General features: G+C 42.9%; 1 protein-coding gene across 13 annotated transcripts in view; it reads right to left on the reverse strand.

Annotated features, from left to right (window-relative positions):
* LOC122552880 (girdin-like) overlaps positions 1–19,604 on the reverse strand; it is a 402,403-nt gene that overhangs the window by 80,419 nt on the left and 302,380 nt on the right. For 10 of the 13 annotated variants that reach the window (XM_043696008.1, XM_043696001.1, XM_043696009.1 and 7 more), the window contains 3 exons: positions 10,177–10,322; positions 1,175–1,267; positions 681–910 (listed from right to left, as the gene is read on the reverse strand). In XM_043696008.1, coding sequence (XP_043551943.1) covers positions 681–910; positions 1,175–1,267; positions 10,177–10,322 — 469 coding nt within the window. The remainder of the gene's footprint in view (positions 1–680; positions 911–1,174; positions 1,268–10,176; positions 10,323–19,604) is intronic. The other 3 variants (XM_043696012.1, XM_043696003.1, XM_043696002.1) reach the window with 1 other exon arrangement.

Here is a 19,604-nt window from a genome sequence, read left to right on the forward strand (position 1 = left end):
GTAGTTGCTAATGCTGACCATGGTGGATAAAAGGTGGAGAAGGACTCTGTCAAAGGTGCACTCAAAAACATATTAATGAAGGGATGCTTAAATGAAGGCCCAGAGAAGCAAGTGGCAAGCTCCTTCAACAGATAACCACTGATATTCATGCCAGGGATTGTTATCATTTAGTTTCTTGGGAGACATTGGGAAAATTGCAACTTGCATAGAAATGAGGTGTACTAATTGGATATGAATACATAGAAATAAGGTAGTTGCCACTTATCAATGAGACTTGAATCTCAATGTTTAAATCATAATGGGAAATTCTTTTCTCAGCTTCAAACATAATTTTTTTGATCCTCAATATATTTTCTCACATTCTGCCATTGTCCATGTCACTCAAGGCTTGGGAAAACTATGTCCAATGTTTTAATAAAAGCTTACCATTGAGAGTTTATTGAACCTTTAAAAATACAAGCATTTAATTACAAAGTTTTAAAGAACAATGAACATATAGAATCAGTTTACAATCAAAATTCTTACATTTATGCTGCTGAAATTTTACTTAAGAATTTAACACTAAAACAAAACAATTTTGATCCATTATTCTTTTTACAATTCACATATGGATCTTTGTTTTATCATCATGGTAAATTATATTTTTTCTTTGAAACAGTATCAAATAGGTGTATACTCACTGCTGCTCTTTTTCATTGTCTGACCATCTTCAAGAGAGTTAGAACCCACAGAAGAGCTATCTTGACTATCTTGATGAGGCAACTGAAGGAATCCATCACTTGATTCTGACCTGGTTGGAGTGCTTGAGAGAGATTTGATGCGTTCTCGGTTTCCCTCCTTTTTGTGTTTTATTAATTTCTTCATCTTTATTGCAATCCAATTCCCCCGTCTGGAAGAAAGGAGTGGATCTCTGCATCAATAGTAGCCATAATCAGATGTGTAAAGAGGCAAACAATAAATTATTCATGAACTATCCCTCCACATTGTAACTTGTGTTTTACTACAACGTTCAAATTATATATCCAAAATACATTTAAATCATTTGAATATTACAAGTAAAAAAAATCAAATTAGTAATTTTATACATAGCTAAATTGTATAAAATGAATGCATCAATTGAAATCACATTTTTAAAAAGAATATTTCATTTACAGCAAATAAATTTTGTTCATACCTTCGAGGTGGAGATGGTTCGTAAAATTTATACTGATCCATAATCTTCTCTTCAAGTTTCTCCTTCTGTCGTCGAAGTTCATTCAATTTATCACTAAGACAGAAAGACAAAATGATGATTCCTAATTTTGTTTTTTATTTGTATACAATCGTTCAAAGATCTTATTTAAAAGACCTCACTCCACTTACGCAAAACATATTGCTTTTCTAACAAAATTTCAAATGAACTTTTTGTTCATTTATCGAAGTTTGAAAATGTCTGAGCATGGAAACATCCAAGGAGGAGGTAAGAGTAAGAAGAATGGTTTTACGCAATGTTCCCTCTAAGCTTAGTCAGTGTGTCACCGTGCAGCAATTGGATAGCATTCGAAATACCATTTGTTGCCAGTCAAAAAACTGAGCTTATGAATTTCAGCAAGGGTGATACCAGGTATGCAGACCATACATTCCAATGAGCCACTGCTCATATCAAATATGTTCCTCTAATTGTTCATAATAGGCAGAGTACAGATTCAGTCAGTCCATGCTTGCAGAATCTGAAGCAAACTATTCATTGTCAGTTGTGATTCTGCAACTAGGCAGCACTTGCTTAACAATCCTGAATACACAAATAACTTTGCGAACAAATTTAAGATAATTAATCAAGCTTGTAATGCAACTCAATACTTGAATTTATGTCATTTCTTATGTCAGGATGTATGAAGAAATGGAAGATGTTGAAGCCTTTTGCATTTTCTGAATTACCCAGAAATGTGAGGAGTCCCGTTGCTTTCTCCGTAATAATGCTTTGGCCAGAGTTCATCCTGCCCCCTGTAAAAACGCCATCCCATTCTCCCAATTCCTTCGACTCCGCCGCATCTGCTCCCAGGAGGACCAGTTCCAAAAACGCACAACCCAGATGGCCTCCTTCTTCAAGGACCGCAATTTCCCCCCCAACGTGGTCGACGATGCCCTCCACCGCATCTCTCCCACTTCCCGATCCTCCGCCCTTGAACCCCGCCCCTCCAACCGCCACCAGGACAAAACCCCACTGGTCCTCACCTACCACCCCACCAATCCCCATGTACAGCGCAACATTAGTTCCACTTTGCCTTTTCTTTGTCTATGTATTATTGCTGGAAATGTGTTGCTGGAAAAGCGCAGCAGGTCAGGCAGCATCCAGGGAACAGGAGAATTGACGTTTCGGGCATAAGCCCTTCTTCTGGAATGAGGACAGTTTGTCCAGCAGGCTAAGATAAAAGGTAGGGAGGAGGGACTTGGGGGAGGGGCGTTGGAAATGTGATAGGTGGAAAGAGGTCAAGGTGAGGGTGATAGGCCAGACTGGGGTGGGGGCAGAGAGGTGGGGAAGAAGATTGCAGGTTAGGAAGGCGGTGCTGAGTTCGATGGATTTGACTGAGACAAGGTATTTCCCCTCCCCCCACCTTGTCTCAGTCAAATCCATCGAATTCAGCACCGCCTTCCTAACCTGCAATCTTCTTCCCGACCTCTCCGCCCCCACTCCCGTCTGACCTATCACCCTCACCTTGACCTCTTTCCACCTATCACATTTCCGACGCCCCTCCCCCGACGCCCCTCCCCCAACCTTTTATCTTAGCCTGCTGGACAAACTTTCCTCATTCCTGAAGAAGGGCTTATGCCCGAAACGTCAATTCTCCTGTTCCCTGGATGCTGCCTGACCTGCTGCGCTTTTCCAGCAACACATTTTCAGGGGAGTTAGAGTTGTTAACTAATCACCATCCCTATTCTTCTTTATATAAATTGTTGTAACCATTTCAAACTTAACATAATTTTGTTTATCCAGATGAATGCAAAACAAAAAGTGTTAGCAACAGGTCTCTTTTTCAGAAATATTTAAGCCTGTACTACCATACAGCAGCAAAAAAATTCCACAACTCAGCTCTTTCATCATAGTCCTGTAGACTCCTCTGGTTCAAATATTCACCTTATTTTTCCCTTAAAAGATGCAATGACCTCTACCTCAACTGTTTTCTGTGGTGACAATTCCATGCTTTAAACTCATGCAAATTCTGATTAACAGTGCTTTCCGTGATGATTGCAAGACAATAAGAACCCCTCCCCCCGCAATGCCGACAATAAATATTTTGAAGAGTCAGAATGTGGTAGATAGCCAAGCTTAAGGAAATTCTGGATTGCATTTTAGAAATGTATCAAAATCAATATAGTAGAGGAAATCTATCTTATCTTCCAGTGCTGATGATGAGACATTGGTTGCATCTTTCCATATCCTGGCTAAGTATAATTTTTGTCAAGATTTGTGGAGGGTTTTTCTCTGCAAGGCTAAGCACATTTTCTTGCACAACTTTCCCAAACTTGCCTCATTAACTACCCATAAGAATTAACTTTATTGTCATATGTACTCAAAAGAGTAGAGTGAAAAGTGCGCAAGTTGCCGCTTATGGTACCATCATAGGTACAAAGGTCCCAAGATATAGCTTTTTAGATTACAGTTCTTGGAAAAATAGAGGAGTTAAAAAATGTCCAGCATTGCAGATTTAGGAATAAATTATAACATGGAGAAAGAAAAATTACAGAGAAACAGTTTTCTGACCCAGTCCATATTGGCACCACGGCCCCAGTCCGCACTGGGCTTTGCTCCAGATCACACCTGGCTTCGCCTCAGGACTCATGAGACCAGGAGATTGACCTAGTATCAACTTGAAACTGGAATTTCACACTGAGGCCACGCGGGACCGAAGACTGCCACAGACTGTCAAAGGAACACCACGCTGGGCTGCTGGAAGGTTGGCACACCAGGCCGGGCTAAGAGATCACCATGCTGGCCGAGAGACCGCCTTGTTGGGTCTGTGCTAAGGCCAGGAGTTCCAAGGCTGAGAATTCCAAGGCCATGAGGTCAAGGAGTGAGTCATACAGTCATAGCGATATACAGCACGGAAACAGACCCTTCGGTCTAACTCGTCCATACAACCAGATATCCAAACCCAATCTAGTCTAGGTCTGGACTCCCCCACCCCAGGGGAAAGGCCTTGTCTATTTACTCTATCCATGTCCCTCATGAGTTTATAAACCTCCAGAAGGTCACCCCTCACCCTCCAATGCTTCAGGGAAAACAGCCCCAGTCTATTCAACCTCTCCCTATAGCTCAAATCCTCCAACCCTGGCAACATCTTTGTAAATCTTTTCTGGACCCTTTCAGGTTTCACAACATCCTTCCAATAGAAAGGTGACCAAAACTGCATGCAATATTCCAACAGTGGCCTAACCAATGTCCCATACAACCTCAACATGACCTCACAAATCCTATACTCAATATTCTGACCAATAAAGGAAAGCATACCAATGCCTTCTTCACTTTCCTATCTATCTGCGACTGTACTTTCAAGGAGCTACGACCCTGCACCCCGAGGTCTCTTTGTTCAGCACCACTCCCTAGCAACTTAGCAATAAGTGTATAAGTCCTGCTAAGATTTGCTTTCCTAAAATGCTGCACCTTATATTTATTGAAATTAAATTCCATCTGCCACTCCTCAGCCTACTGGCTCATCTGATCAAGATCCCGTTGCTATCCGAGGTAACTTTCTTTGCTGTCCACTACATCTCTAATTTGTCATCTGCAAACTTACTAACTATACCTCTTATGCTCACATCCAAATCATTTATATGAAAGATGAAAAGTAGTAGACCCAGCACCAATTCTTGTGGCACTCCACTGGTCGCAGGCCTCCAGTCTGAATAACAACCCTCCACTACCACCCTCTGTCTTCTACCTTTGAGCCAGTTCTGTATCCAAATGGCTAGTTCTCCCCGTATTCCATGAGCTCTAACCTTGCTAATCAGTGTCCCATGAAGAATCTTGTCGAACACCTACTGAAGTCCATATAGATTACGTCTACTGCTCTGCCCTCATCAATCCTCTTTGTTACATCTTCAAAAAACTCAATCAAGTTTGTGAGACATCATTTCCCACACATGGCCATGCTGACTATCCCTAATCAGTCCTTGTCTTTCCAAATACATGTACATCCTGTCCCTCAGGATTCCTTCCAACAACTTGCCCACCACTGACGTCAGGTTCACTGGTCTATAATACCCTGGCTTGTCCTGACCACCTTTCTTAAATAGTGGCATCACGTTAGCCAACCTCCAGTCTTCTGGCACCTCACCTGTGATTATCGATGATACAAATATCTGAGCAAGGGGCCCAGCAATCACTTCCCTAGCTTCCCACAGAGTTCTAGGGTACACCTGATCAGGTCCTAGGGGTATATGGACTTGTATGTGTTTCAAGAAACCCAGCACTTCCTCCTCTGTAATATGGACATTTTTCAAGATGTCACTATCTATTTCACCATATTCTACATCTTCCATGTCCTTTTCCACAGTAAATACTGATGCAAATATTGGTTTAGTATCTTCCCTATCTCCTGTGGTTCCACATAAAGGTTGCCTTGCTGATTTTTGTGGTGTCCTATTCTCTTCCTGGTTAGATAAAAAGACAAAAGAAGAAAAAGAGAACAAAAGAAATAGGAATCGATGGAGCTGATGAGATCTGGCTGAAGTGTCCTACTCTGCTGTATCTTACTCCTAAGGCACTCTCTTTCCTACTTGCTGTAGCCAGAAGCACTTACAACTTCTGGGATGTACTGACATCCCTGGTGCCAGGACCATATGTAAAAGTCCACTGTTCCTTGTCCAGTGCTGGCAGTCATGAACTGTGGTTGTAGACATTTGCTGTGGACATAGCAGACAGAGGAAATTGGTCCCCAATTTTGCTAATAGGGAGCTGGAAGTCTTGGTGGACAGGGTCCAACAGAGCAGACTACGAGCAAAGGAGATTCTGCCAATCTGGTCTGAATTTGCAATAGGCGAAACTCAGGACTGTAGGTGCTGGAGATTCAGATTCAAAAAGTGTGGTGCTGGAAAAGCAAAGCAGGTCAGACAGCGTCCAGGAAGCAGGACAGTCAATGTTTTGGCTATAAACCCTTCATCAGGAATGTGTGGGGGCGGAAGGGCTGAGACATAAATAGGAGGGTAGGGTAGGGTGGGGATGGGGTGGGGGTGGGAGTGGGGGTGGGAGCGGGACCTCTGGGAGATGAGTGGAGGGGAGATTTGGAAACTAGTGAAGCCCGATGTTGATGCCATGAGGTTGGAGGGTCCCAAGGCAGAAGGTGAGACGTTTATCCTCGAGTCATCGGTTGGGTTGAATTGGATTTGGCATTGGAAGAGGCAAGCCCTTGGAAAAATGGGAGAGGAAGTTGGATTGATTGGCCACAGGGTGATTTGGTGCGTGTGCCTGAGAGATGTCTTACCGATGTACAGGAGACCACATCAAGAGCAACGGACACAGTAGATGAGGTGGGTGGATGTGTAGGAAAATCTTTGCTCGATGTGAAAAGATCTTTGGACAGAGGTGAGGGGGGGGGGGAAGGTGTGGGCACAGGTTTTACACCTCTTGTGGCAGCAAGGGAAGGTGCCGGGTGTGCAGGAAGGTTGGTGGGGGTGCGTGGACCTAACGAGGGAGTCACGGAGGGAATGGTCTTTGTGAAACGCAGATCAGGATGGGGATAGAAATATATCTCTGATGGTGGGGTCTGATTTTAGGTAGTGGAAATAGCAGAGGAAAATGTGCTGTTACCGGAGATTAGTGGGATGGAAGGTGAGGAGTGGGAGGTTCTATCCTTTTGTGACTGGAGGGGTGGGATTCAAGGACAGAGGTGGGCTGGAAGGCAATGTTGATCATGTGGGAGGGGAAATTGTGGTCCATGAAATAGGAGGCTATCTGGGAGTCCGGGAATGGAACCGCTCCTCCTGGGAGCAGATACGGCAGAGGTGGAGGAATTGGGAGTAGAGGATTGTGTTTTACAAGGGTATGGGAGTGGGAGGGGCTGTAGTCAAGGTAACTGTGGGAGTCAGTGGGTTCGAAATAGATGTCCGTGTCGAGTCAGTTGCCAGAGATAGAGACAGAGAGGTCCAGGAAGGGGGGAGAGCTGTCCAAGATGGTCCAGATGAATTTAAGGTCTGGATGGAAGGTGTTAGTGAAGTTGATGAACTGTTAAATCTTCTCTTGGGAGTGCAAGGTGGCACTGATACCGTCATCGTGTAGTGGAATAAAAGGTGGAGAATAGTACCAATGTAATTACGGAAGACGGACTGTTCCACGTAACATATGAAGAGACAGTCATAGCTGGGGCCCATGCGGGCGTCCGTGGCTATCCCTTTGGTCTGAAGCAAGTGGGAGGATTCGAAGGAGAAGTTGTTGAGGGTGAGGACCAGTTCTGCCAATTGAATGAGTGTGTCGGCGAAGGGGTACTGGCTAGTTCGGTGGGAGAGGAAGAAACAGAGGGCGTGAAGGCCTTCACCATGGCAGACAGACTGGATGCCCATGGTGAAGATCAGGTGTTGGGAGCCAGAGAAGGCAAATCACACCATATCTTAAATGGTGAGAGGTTGAAAAGTGTAGATATGCAAAAGTGTAGATATGTATATCCTTTAAGTTCTTGGAAGAACATGCTGATGCAGCAAGATACTAGGAAGACTCACGGAATGTTGGCCTTTATCGCAAGAGGATTTGAGTACAGGAGGAGTGAATCTTGCTTCAATTATATAGGAGTTCAGTTAGACTGCACCTGGAGTACTGTATGCAGTTTTGGTCTCCTTATCTCAGGAAAGATATTACTGCCATGGAGAAGGCGCAACCAAGGTTCACCTGACTTGGTCTCAGAATTGCTGTTCGAAGAGAGGAAATTTGGCCAACTGGACCCACATTCTGCAGAGAATCAACGATAAATAGTGATCCTATTCATATTGTAAAATACTGGATGGGATTGAAAGGGTAGACTTTGGTAAGATATGTCTCCTAGTTGAGACATCTAGAATCAGAGGGCACAAGTTAAAAATAAGGAGTATTCCATTTAGGACTGAGGTGAAGAGATTATTTTTCACTCAGTGTGGCGAATCTTTGGAATTCTCTATCCAAGAGGCTTGTGGAAGCTCAGACTTTAAATATATTTAAAATAGAGTCATAGAGATGTACAGCATTGAAACAGACCCTTTGGTCCAACTTGCCCATGCCAACCAGACATCTTACATTAATCTAGTCCCATTTGCCAGCACTTGGTCCATATCCCTCTAAACCCTTCCTATTCATATACCCATCCAGATGCCTTTTAAATGTTGTAATTGTCCCATCTTCCACCACCTCTCTGGCAGCTCATTCCATTTATTAGATTAGATTAGATTAGATTAGATTCTCTACAGTGTGGAAACAGGCCCTTCGGCCTAACAAATCCACACCAACCCTCCGAAGAGTACCCACCCTCTCCCATTTCAGTCTGACTAATGCACCTAACATTACAGGTAATTTTTCATGGCCAATTCACCTGACCTGCACATCTTTGGACTGTAGGAGGAAACCGGAGCACCTGGAGGAAACCCACACAGACACGGGGAAAATGTGCAAACTCCACACAGACAGTCACCTGAGGCTGGAATTGAACCTGGGACCTTGGTGCTGTGAGGCAGCAGTGCTAACCACTGAGCCAGAGTGCCGTTATGTACCACCTTTTGTGTGAAAAAGGTGCATCTTAGGTTCCTTTGAAATCATTCCCTGCTCTCTTGTTCTAGACTCTTCCATCCCAGGGAAAAGACCTTGCCCTAACCATGCCCCTCATGACTTCATAAACCTCTATAAGGTCAGCCCTCAGCCTCCGACACTCCAGGGAAAACAGTCACATGTTGATAAAGTTTTGATTATCAATGGCTTATGGGAAGGGGTGGATAAGAGGTATTCAAATGTTCAATTAGCTATGATCACGTCTAATGGCAGAACAGACTTGGTTGGCTGGCTGGACTACTCCCGTTCTGATGAAAGGAGATGATTTCCTGGGAACCAGAGGTGGTTAGGTGAGATTTCCATATAAATAAGTTTTCATTTTGTAAATATAAATTCACTTTCTGCCATCAGCCATGTCTGAGAGGCTGTATGGCAGCAACTGCAACAAGCAAGATTCAGAATTCATCCATCATAGAACCACAATGGGCTAAATTGAAAGAGGTACTAGTTAAATGCTGCTTTACTTCAAAGGTTAGGAGGAAGGAAGTTAATAGACAAACTTTTACACCTTCTGAGGTTGGCTGGGAAAGTACCATGGGAGAGTGAGGAATTGTTAGGAGTGTGGAAAGAATGCACCAGGGTGAGAGAGGGAATGATGGAATGTTGACAGTGGAGGGGAGAGCAAAATACATTTGGCAGTAGCATTCTGCTGGATGTGGCAAAAATGGCAAAAGATGATCCTTCCAGGTGTAGTTGCATTTTACCTGTACTTCTTTTAATCTAGTCAACTTTATCCACTTTTCACAATGCGGTCTCCTTTACATCGCAAAGACTAATCAGAGACTGGATGACCACGTTGTTGAACATCTGTATTCTGCCCATGGGAATGACTCCAACCTTCTAGCTTTTGCGATTTTTAATAAACTATCTTACTCCCATGGTAACATTTCTGTCCTTGGTTTTCTACTCAACACAAGGAGGAACAACAATTTATTTACCATATAGCCAGTTTACACCCTCTAGGACTTGTTTTGAGTACCATAACTTCAGAGTTTGACCGTCCATGAAGCATTGCTTCATTGTTGCTGGATGTCCAAAATGGAAGTCTGGAGGAGCAAGGGGAGAGATACTCTTTCTGACTTTCATGTTGGTAAGTTTTAGTGTCCCATTTTCTATTCGATGGAAGAATGGGAGCCTGAATATTAAAGGTGAAATTAGGTAAGAATGAAATTGATAACGAGCTGTTAATAGGCCCCTCCACTCATGAGTGAGAATTTTGTCTCAGCATCTGGGCTCTGGTCAAAAACATTTGGTCTTGACATTGAGAAAGATATCTCAAGTGATTCTCCCAAACGCCTTGCCATAACCTACAATGTTCAGGTGATGGGATGATGGCACACAAAGTATTATTTGCAGTATGGCTGGAGTTGGTACTTTTATTTATCACACAAAGTACTTTTCATTCTACTTACATATATTGTCTTTGCTCCACGTGGAACAGATCCTTGCTCTCCATGCTCTGTTCTAACAATGACTTGTTGTGTAGCATTAATGTCTGGATCTGGTCGAGCAAATGTCGATTTTCTTCCTCAAGATTCCCTTTTAATTGGCTCAGTAGCTGCATGAAACCAAACCATGGTCATGATAAATATTTTTAGACATACTTCTTCAACATATGCAACAGCTATGAGAAAAGACTAAGAGAGAAAATATCAATTTAAGGTCAATATGACCTTAAAACTCTCCCAGTTGTAAAAGGACAAAAGATCAAAGAACAAATACCATTTAAGTTCTGGTTTGTAGGCGAGAGCTTAAAATTAGAACTGTTAAAAAAAAGGCTATAATCTTACATTTCCAGTTTATGGCCAACCTTCCACTGAAAATATCAGCTTCATCATTGTATTTTTCCCCAAATTTAATTTACACATTACACTCATATTTCTACAGACAATCATTCAGAGTTAAATACTGCAGATGCTGGAAATCTGAACAGAGAATGCAGCAGAAACTCAGCAAGTCTGGCAACATTCGTGGAGTGAGAAACAAAGGTAATATTTTGAGGTCAGTATGACTCTTTCAACTACTTTCAGTTATGAAGAAATTATTTTTATATACTTGACAGAGATGGTGGAGGGGCAAAAATGGAATAGATGATGTAGAAGTCCAGTGCAAAAGACAAAGGGGGTGAAAGAGAGAAACATGTACAATGAGTAAATTAAGAATGCAAAAGGGTGAGTGCTATCTGATTACAGCAGAGTAAACAAGACACAAATAAGAATTTGGGGGAAAGAGTGTGGAGACAGCAAGAAAAATATGTAAGTAAAATAGATCACAGGCATGATGCAGACAGGGCTGAAATTGAGGAATTCAATATTGAGACTGAAAGATTATAAAGAGTGACTAAACAGAAAATGAGATGTTGTTCCCTGACTTGCATCCTGATTCATCAGAAAACTACTTTTGTATCATCAATAAATACAGGTGAGGTGCTGAATGACTGGAGAGTGGCTAATGTTATGTTTGTTTAAGAAGGGATGTAAGGAAAAACCTGGGAACAATAGACCGGTGTGTCTGACCTCTATGGTGGTATATTGTTGGAAGTGATTCGGAAAGACAGGATTTATACATATTCAAAGAGGCAAAGAATTTTTTAGGGATAGTCAGCATAGCTTTGTGCGAGGGAAATCGTATCTCACAAACTTGATCAAGCTTTTTTGCGGAAGTAACAAAGAAGATTGATGAGAGTAAAGCAGTAGGCATTGTTTATTTGGACTTTAGTAAAACTTTGACAAGGTTCTGCATGGCAGATTATTTAATAAAGTTAATCACAACACCCTATTTTTGGCCACAAAAACTGGAATTTTCCATAAATCTTGTGTAAAAGTTGACCCTAGATCTTCACAGATAATGGATCAATATTTATGAGTCAGTGTGCTGGCTGTCATGCTCCACTCCAGTCTGGCAGTCAACCCACTCTGCTCCGGGTCTTCCAGTCCACCGGCTGTCGTGCTCTGATCTGGGTTTTCAGAATTACCATAATTCGTTGTTTTTTTCTTTATTTGTTTCGGGATCATTTGTGCTTCTGCTAATGATATGGTATGAATTTTGACGGGCATGAATTTTAGCCAGGAAAAAGTAGTATCCAGATAATAATCAAACTCAAACTGAACCTTAAAAAGTAATCAAAAAAATTCAACTATTACTTGAGTATATGCGATAGATCACATGGGATTCAGGGTAAGCTTGCCAATGGATGCAAAATCGGCTTAACGACAGGAGAGAGAGAGTGTGATGGTGGAGGGCTGTTTTGGGACTGAAGGCCTATGACCAGTGGCATTCCACAGGGATTGGTGAGGGTCCACTTTTGTTTGTCATGTATATAGAGTCATAGAGATGTACAGCATGGAAACAGACCCTTCAGTCCAAACCATCCATACCGACCAGATATCCCAACCCTATTTAGTCCCTGCCAGCACCCGGCCCATATCCCTCCAAACCCTTCCTATTCATATACCCATCCAAATGCCTCTTAAATGTTGCAATTGTACCAGCCTCCACCACATCCTCTGGCAGTCCATTCCATATACGTACCACCCTCTCACTCTAAACCTATGCCCTCTCGTTCTGGACTCCCCAACCCCAGGGAAAAGACTTTGTCTATTTATCTTAGCCGTGCCCCTCATAATTTTGTAAATATAAATGATTTTAGATGAGAATATAGAAAGCATGGTTAGCCAGTGATATATTTCAGACATGGTTCCAATCTATTGGATATAAAAAAATCCCTTCTGAAAATGATCAGGTGAGTTCTCATGACCAATACTCATACAACATTGATTACACAATGCATGTAGGACAATATGTAACAGCCCAGATGCCATTAGACCTAATCACGTTAGACCTAATCATGTGTGATGAAAGATTAAGGTTCAACAGGTAATATTCAGGACCTAGGGAGAAAATATAAAAAAGTAGCAATTTCTGAATTATCCTCAATACCACCCATTAATATATACAGGAGTAGTAGGATAAGTTGGTTTTGTTGAAAGAGTTTTGTTGAAAGAGTAGTGTATAAATTAATTCAGATTCCGAGGGTATTAGAATCAACTCCAGTATAAAAAGGGACCTAAATAAAATGGAAGGCTACACCTCAATGGGCCTCGGATCTTTCAGGTCTAGAGCTACAGGGCAGTAGTTGAAAATTATTTAGCAAGCAAAACAACACAGGAATGAAGTACGAGAGAGGCGATACAAGGTGCAGGTGAGGACCAGAACAGAGAGAGTACTAGAAGAGAGAGTAGGTCAGAAAAAGGGGGGAAAAAAAAATCTGACATGGGGAACATGAGGGCAAACTAAGCTGGGTTTGGACCTCTTATGCATAAATGCCCAGGTCATGGTAGATAAGACTGATGATTTACATTCCACAAATAGACACATGGAATTATGATAACATGGCAATGATGGAAACCTTGTTTAAGTCAAGAATGAATGGGCATTGAGAAGCCCTGTCTACATAGTGTTCTCAAAACATAGGGATGGAAGAAGAGGCATGGGAGTACTGATCAAAGGCACAATCAAAACAAATTATGTAAAAGAGACACAGAGCAGATGTTTTCACTTATGAAGGAGTCTGTTATGGAGGAGTCTTGAACAGGGGAAATGGTTACGGAATTATGGAACACTCAGTTAAAACTGAGATGCAAACAAATTTCTACCCCAAGAGTTGGAGGACCAAGATCACAGAGTATTTAAAGATGCATTTAGATAGATATCTGAATCACTAAAGAATTGAGGTCTGGAGAGATTCAAGATGGCAGCAATCTGAGCCTTACTGAGCTCTGCACCCCATCCCAGTGTATAAAGCTTTTGGAAAAAATAATTGTTAAACGGTAATACAACAGTTTAAATCCTTTTTCAAGCGTGTGCGAATGACTAAGGGGAAGCAAAAGGCTAAGTCTCAAGACTCAGGACACTTGCCGAAAACATCAGGAGGACCTAAGACTGCAGCTAGGGAAGCAGCTGCAGCTCCCTCGGCAGCTGTGAAAAGAATACCTGTGCAGCAGAACATTGTGGAGGAACTCAGAGTGATCTGACAGCTGATCCAGGAGATGAGGGAAGAGACCCATAATCAACTGGAGCCCATCTCCGCCATGCTGCAAAAGCATGAGGAGGAGTTGGAAGGGCTTGGGAAGCGATTTGAAGAGGTTGAGCGGTGGACCGCAGTGTCGGAGACAGAGGTTGAGTCCTCGGTGGGACAGTTCCAGGCCCTTGAGAAACAGGGCCCTGACTGAGCAAGTCGATGACTTGAAAAATAGAGGTAGGAGAAAGAATATCCAAGTTGTTGGTCTGCTGGAGGGAGTAGAAGGTGGGCAGCCAGCAAGTTCGTTTGAAGACTGGCTGCCACAATTTCTTGGCTGGGATGCAGAGGTGGACCGGGTGAAGGGTGACAGAGCTGACTGGGTTGCAATGCGCAGATCCAGTCAGGGTCAGCACCCACACCGGTTCTGATACGATTTCAATGTTACAAGGACAAGCAGAGTCATGGAAACTTCTAGAAGGTGGGGAAGAGATCCGCAGGCCCTGACCTATCAGGGAACTAAGATAATATTTTCCAGGACCTTTTTGCAGCAATGATTCACAAAGAGGAAATCGTTTGATGAGGTTAAGAGAAGGTTCAAGGACCTCAGTATTCAATATTCGATGAGATACCCAGCGGTGCTTCGTATTACTTACGAGGAGACTGTGCGCTCGTTTCATTCCTTGGAGCAAGCAAAAAACTTCTTGGATATTTTAAAATAATGTAGCTGTATTTATGGACATGGACAATAATGTCTGTTTTTTTTTGTTTTGTCTTGCTTTTATTTCTTGTACTTTCAATCTTTTCCCAAAGAAGTTGTTGTTGTTTTTTTTTCCTCTCCAAGCTGGAGTGGTTTTGATATATTATGGGGGGTTGGCTGAGTGCTCACTGTTTTTATACCTTTGTGTTTACAATGTCCTTTGTTTGGTTTCTTCCACTGGTTGGGTTTGGGGTGCTGTTCGAGCAGCAAGTGGGAATGTGGGTCTGTGTGGGAAATGTAAGCGCCCTCTGTGGGCAGGGGGCAGAGTCCACCATTAAGTGCTTTTTGTGTTTGTTTGTTTTTGGTTTTTTGTAAACTGAATCTGTGAGTCTCCTTTTGATTATGCTCAGCATGTTGGGAGACGAATTTTTCCTTTCGGCAGATCAAAGGTGATTGTAAAGGATTGTTAGCAGCATTCTTAAATGGTGCACCTGGAATAACAGAGAAATTATTTCGGCAATTAAAAGAAAAAAGGTGTTGTTGAGCCTTAGAAAGGAGAGGGTTGATGTGATACAGGAGACTCATCTTAATGACAAGGAACACTTGAAGTTACAGTAGGGTGGGTTTGATTGGGGTTTTTCTCATCTTTCACTACTAGGAGCAGGGGAGTGGCAATACTTGTCCTGAAGGGTCTCCCATTTAATAGATTGCATTAAAGACGAGTATGGTCGGTTTGTTACTTTTAAGGCCCTTATATATGGTGAGGAATAGGGTATTTTGAACGTCTATTGTCCTCTGGCCCACCCTCTTAAATTTCTGACTGATGCACTATCTAAGCTGATGGCCTAGGCCTCGCGGCATATTATTATTTCTGTGTGGAACATGGGTTGGTAGATGTTTGGAGAAGTTTACACTTTACGGGCAGATATTTTATGTTTTTTTCCAATCCTCATGAATACCACACAAGGATTGATTATTTCCTAACTCATGCAGCTTTTTTAGATTTGGTGGTATCCTATTTGATTGGGAATATTGCCATCTCTGATCATGCAGTGGTGTATTTATGGTTAAGATTAAGGGTGTTGCAATGGGCTCACGGTACTGGTGAATGGATCCCTTCATCCTCAAGAACAGCAAGTTTGTAGAATACTTTAGGGAATTTGAAGCTTTTTTTGGCCACCAACTCAGGTACAGCTACTAAACCGTCCATTCTTTGGGAGCCTGCTAAGGCATATGGTAGAAGGATAATTAGCTTATTCTCTGCCAGCCAGAAACAACAGAAGGGAGAGCAGCGTCTGCTTAAGGCACGACTGAAGGCAGCTGAGATGGCATATTACAGTGGACTGTCAGTGACTAAGCTGCAGCGAATCATAGCTCTGTGATCCGTCTTAAACTCCATGCTAACGCGTACAGCAAGGAAGGAACTTTCCTTTGCGAAGCAGAGACTGAGCATGGTGATAGGCTGGGTAAGTACTTGGCATATTTGGTCAGGAAGAAGAATGCCTCCCATCCTTTGCTTCTATTAGGGAAAGGAATTAGATTAGATTAGATTACTTACAGTGTGGAAACAGGCCCTTCGGCCCAACAAGTCCACACCGCCCCGCCGAAGCGCAACCCACCCATACCCCTACATTTACCCCTTACCTTACACTACGGGCAATTTCGCATGGCCAATTCACCTGACCTGCACATCTTTGGACTATGGGAGGAAACCGGAGCACCCGGAGGAAACCCACGCAGACACGGGGAGAATGTGCAAACTCCACACAGTCAGTCGCCTGAGGCGGGAATTGAACCCGGGTCTCTGGCGCTGTGAGGCAGCAGTGCTAACCACTGTGCCACCCAATGGGACTCTTACTTATGATGCTAAAAAGATCAATGAGGCATTTCGGAGGTTTTACTCTGAACTTTACTAGTCTGAATGCTGTGAGGACAGATGGGATAAGATGGAGTCTTTCTTTTTAGGAACGTGGATCTTCTTGGTGTGTCTGCTGAACAGGCGTCTCTCTTTGGTGCTCCATTAACAGCACAAGATACAGGAGGCGGTGAGGCAACGCTTGGCCCTAATGGCTTGCCCAGTGAATTTTATAAAGCATTTGTAAATATACTGTCAGGACTGATGCTGGACACGTATAAATATTTATATAATCGGGATTGCCTCCCACCATCCTTGAGAAGCTAATGTCTCTTTTTACCCTCAAGAAAAGAAAGACCCCAGAAGACTGTGCTTCTTACAGACCCATCTCGCTTTTAAACTCTGACTTTAAAATTTTATCAAAGACTCTGGCATTGAGGTTGGAAAGGGTGTTGCCTTCTATTGTTAAGGAGGATCAGATGGGCTTTATAAAGGGTCGCGGATCTTTTAATAATGTTAGGAGACTGCTTATCATGATTCAAGTGTGCCAGCAATGGTCAGTTCAAGAGTTGGTGGTTTCCTTGGATGCGGAGAAGGCATTTGACCGGGTGGAATGGCCATCTTGTTTTTATACCCTGGAGCGGTTTGGCCTGGGTGAAGTGTTTCCTAGACAGATAAGAGCCTTTTACACTGATCCTCTGGTGGCAGTTTTCACTAATGATATAAGGTCTGATAATTTAACATTAGTAAGGGTAGTCAGCAAGGCTGTCCCCTCTCACCTTTGCTCCTCACATTGGTGATTGAACTGCTGGCAGAGGCCATTCATGGGGACCCTAATATAGCTGCCCCAAAAGTAGGATCGAAGGTGCATAGGATCACATTAAATGCAGATGATGCTCTCATTTTCCTTTTGAAAGCGGCAGTTTCCATACACTATTTGACACAACATATTAATTCATTTGGCTGTTTCTCAGGTTACAAGATCAACTTTTCAAATTTGGAGGCTATGCTTTGGGGGGGGGGGGGGGGGGGGGAAAGAGTCCTCGGGGAATATTGGACGTTGAAGGTGGGATCCCCTTTAAATGGGTACAGGGTGGCTTTCTTTATTTGGGCCTCTCTGTTACTCCTAGTTTTGATCAGTTATTCAAGGCTAATTTTGTCCATTTGTTTGACAAGATTAAACAAGACCATCTAAGCTAGGGGGGTCCTTCCAATATTAGGTTAGGTCGAGTTGCTCTTATTAAAATGAATGTTCTTCCTCCCTTATTTTACCCTGTGCGGATGTTCCCTTGCTTTTTCCTAGACAAACCTTTCGGAAATTAAATGGCTGGCCATAAGTGGCCCCTTATCAGGCTTATGAAATTGCAAATATCTCTGGGTTGGGAGGAGTGGATCTCCTGGACGCCAGAAGATATCAATTGAGCTCCCTTCTATCTTTTGGGAGTGATTGGGCCTGTGAGGACTCGGCGTCGATATGGTTGGACATTAAGGCCTCCCAGGCAAAGTGTCCTCTTATTAACCTGTTGTTTCTGGACAAGATGAGAATAGTTGTGGAATATTGCCACAATCCAATAGTTAGTAATACTATCAAAGCATGTAGGGCAATGAAACAGATGAAGGGTAATAATGTCTAAAACATCTTTCCATACACACATTGTTGATATGCCAGTTTTCCGGGCAGAAACAATGGATCCCAGGTTTAAGTCCTGGGCTGGCAGGGGAGTCTCTTGTTTGACTGACCTTTTTGAAGATGAAATGTTAATGTCATTTGATCAAATAACTCATAAGTATGGATTATCGACAGGGACCTTTTCAGATCAGAGACTTTATCCGAAAAGAAACTACACCTCTGACTGAGGATTATAGATCTGATATGGAAAAGAAGGTGCTTCAGGCTAAGACCACTCTTTCGGTGAGTACTCTCTATCATTTATTGGGGAGAGGTTCCTCAGGTGACATCGAGTGATTACAGGAGGTCTGGGAGAGCGAGTTCGGGGTGGAGATCACTCAGGAAATTTGGGAGGACACTTGTGAGAATGCAAGGAAGATTTAAATACGTAACAGGACCCATGCTATGCAGTTAAAGATTCTTCATAGGGCTCACCTGGCCCCCAGATTGTCTTGCAAAATTTAGGCAGGATGCATTTTTAATGTGGCCAAAGTGTCAAATAAATGCAGGTACCCTTACTCATGGTTTGTGGTCCTGCCACAGGCTCCATACATACTGGAGCGCTGTGGCAGAAGTAATAGAGAGGGTCTTGGGAATCGAAGTCAAGATAGACCTAGTTTCTCTTCTCCTGGGTTTGCCAAATTCATCTCCCTTAGATGTACATGGGAGAAAGCTTTTTAGCATCCTCACTTTTTGTGCGAGGAAGAACATTCTGATATGCTGGGTGTTTAAGAACTCCCCCCCCCAGGTCTGTCGGAGTAGCATAATTATGGAACACATTCCAAATTTTTTAATTATTTGGAAGCAGATCTGTCCGCCATTTTAATTAGGGCTTTTGTCTAGCCATGGTGGTTTAGTTTAATAAGCCCAATGTCCTGAGGAAGAATTTCGAGCAATCATGGATTTAATAATTAATGCTCTCGAAGGTTGAGGTTTGTGGTCTTTTTACGTTGAGCAGCGTTGTTTAGTTATTTATTTATTTATTGATGTGTACTGAGCGTAGTTGTGAGTTCTTTTGTAGAGTAGTATAGCAGTTGGTTTAGAACATAGAACATAGCAGGGCATTCCATGAACTCACGACTCGCTGAGTAAAGAATCTACCCCTAACATCTGTCCTATACCTACCCCCCCTTAATTTAAAGCTATGCCCCCTTGTAATAGCTGACTCCATACGTGGAAAAAGATTCTCACTGTCGACCCTATCTAAACCCCTAATCATCTTGTACACCTCTATCAAGTCACCCCTAAACCTTCTTTTCTCCAATGAAAACAGCCCCAAGTGCCTCAGCCTTTCCTCATACGATCTTCCTACCATACCAGGCAACATCCTGGTAAACCTCCTCTGCACCCGTTCCAGTGCCTCCACATCCTTCCTATAGTATGGCGACCAAAACTGCACACAATACTCCAGATGCGGCCGCACCAGAGTCTTATACAACTGCAACATGACCTCAGTACTCCGGAACTCAATTCCTCTACCAATAAAAGCCAGTACGCCATATGCCTTCTTCACAGCACTATTTACCTGGGTGGCAACTTTCAAAGATCTGTGTACATGGACACCAAGATCCCTCTGCTCATCCACACTACCAAGTACCC

Source organism: Chiloscyllium plagiosum, chromosome 9 (assembly GCF_004010195.1).
Source record: "Chiloscyllium plagiosum isolate BGI_BamShark_2017 chromosome 9, ASM401019v2, whole genome shotgun sequence".
Taxonomy (NCBI): domain Eukaryota; kingdom Metazoa; phylum Chordata; class Chondrichthyes; order Orectolobiformes; family Hemiscylliidae; genus Chiloscyllium; species Chiloscyllium plagiosum.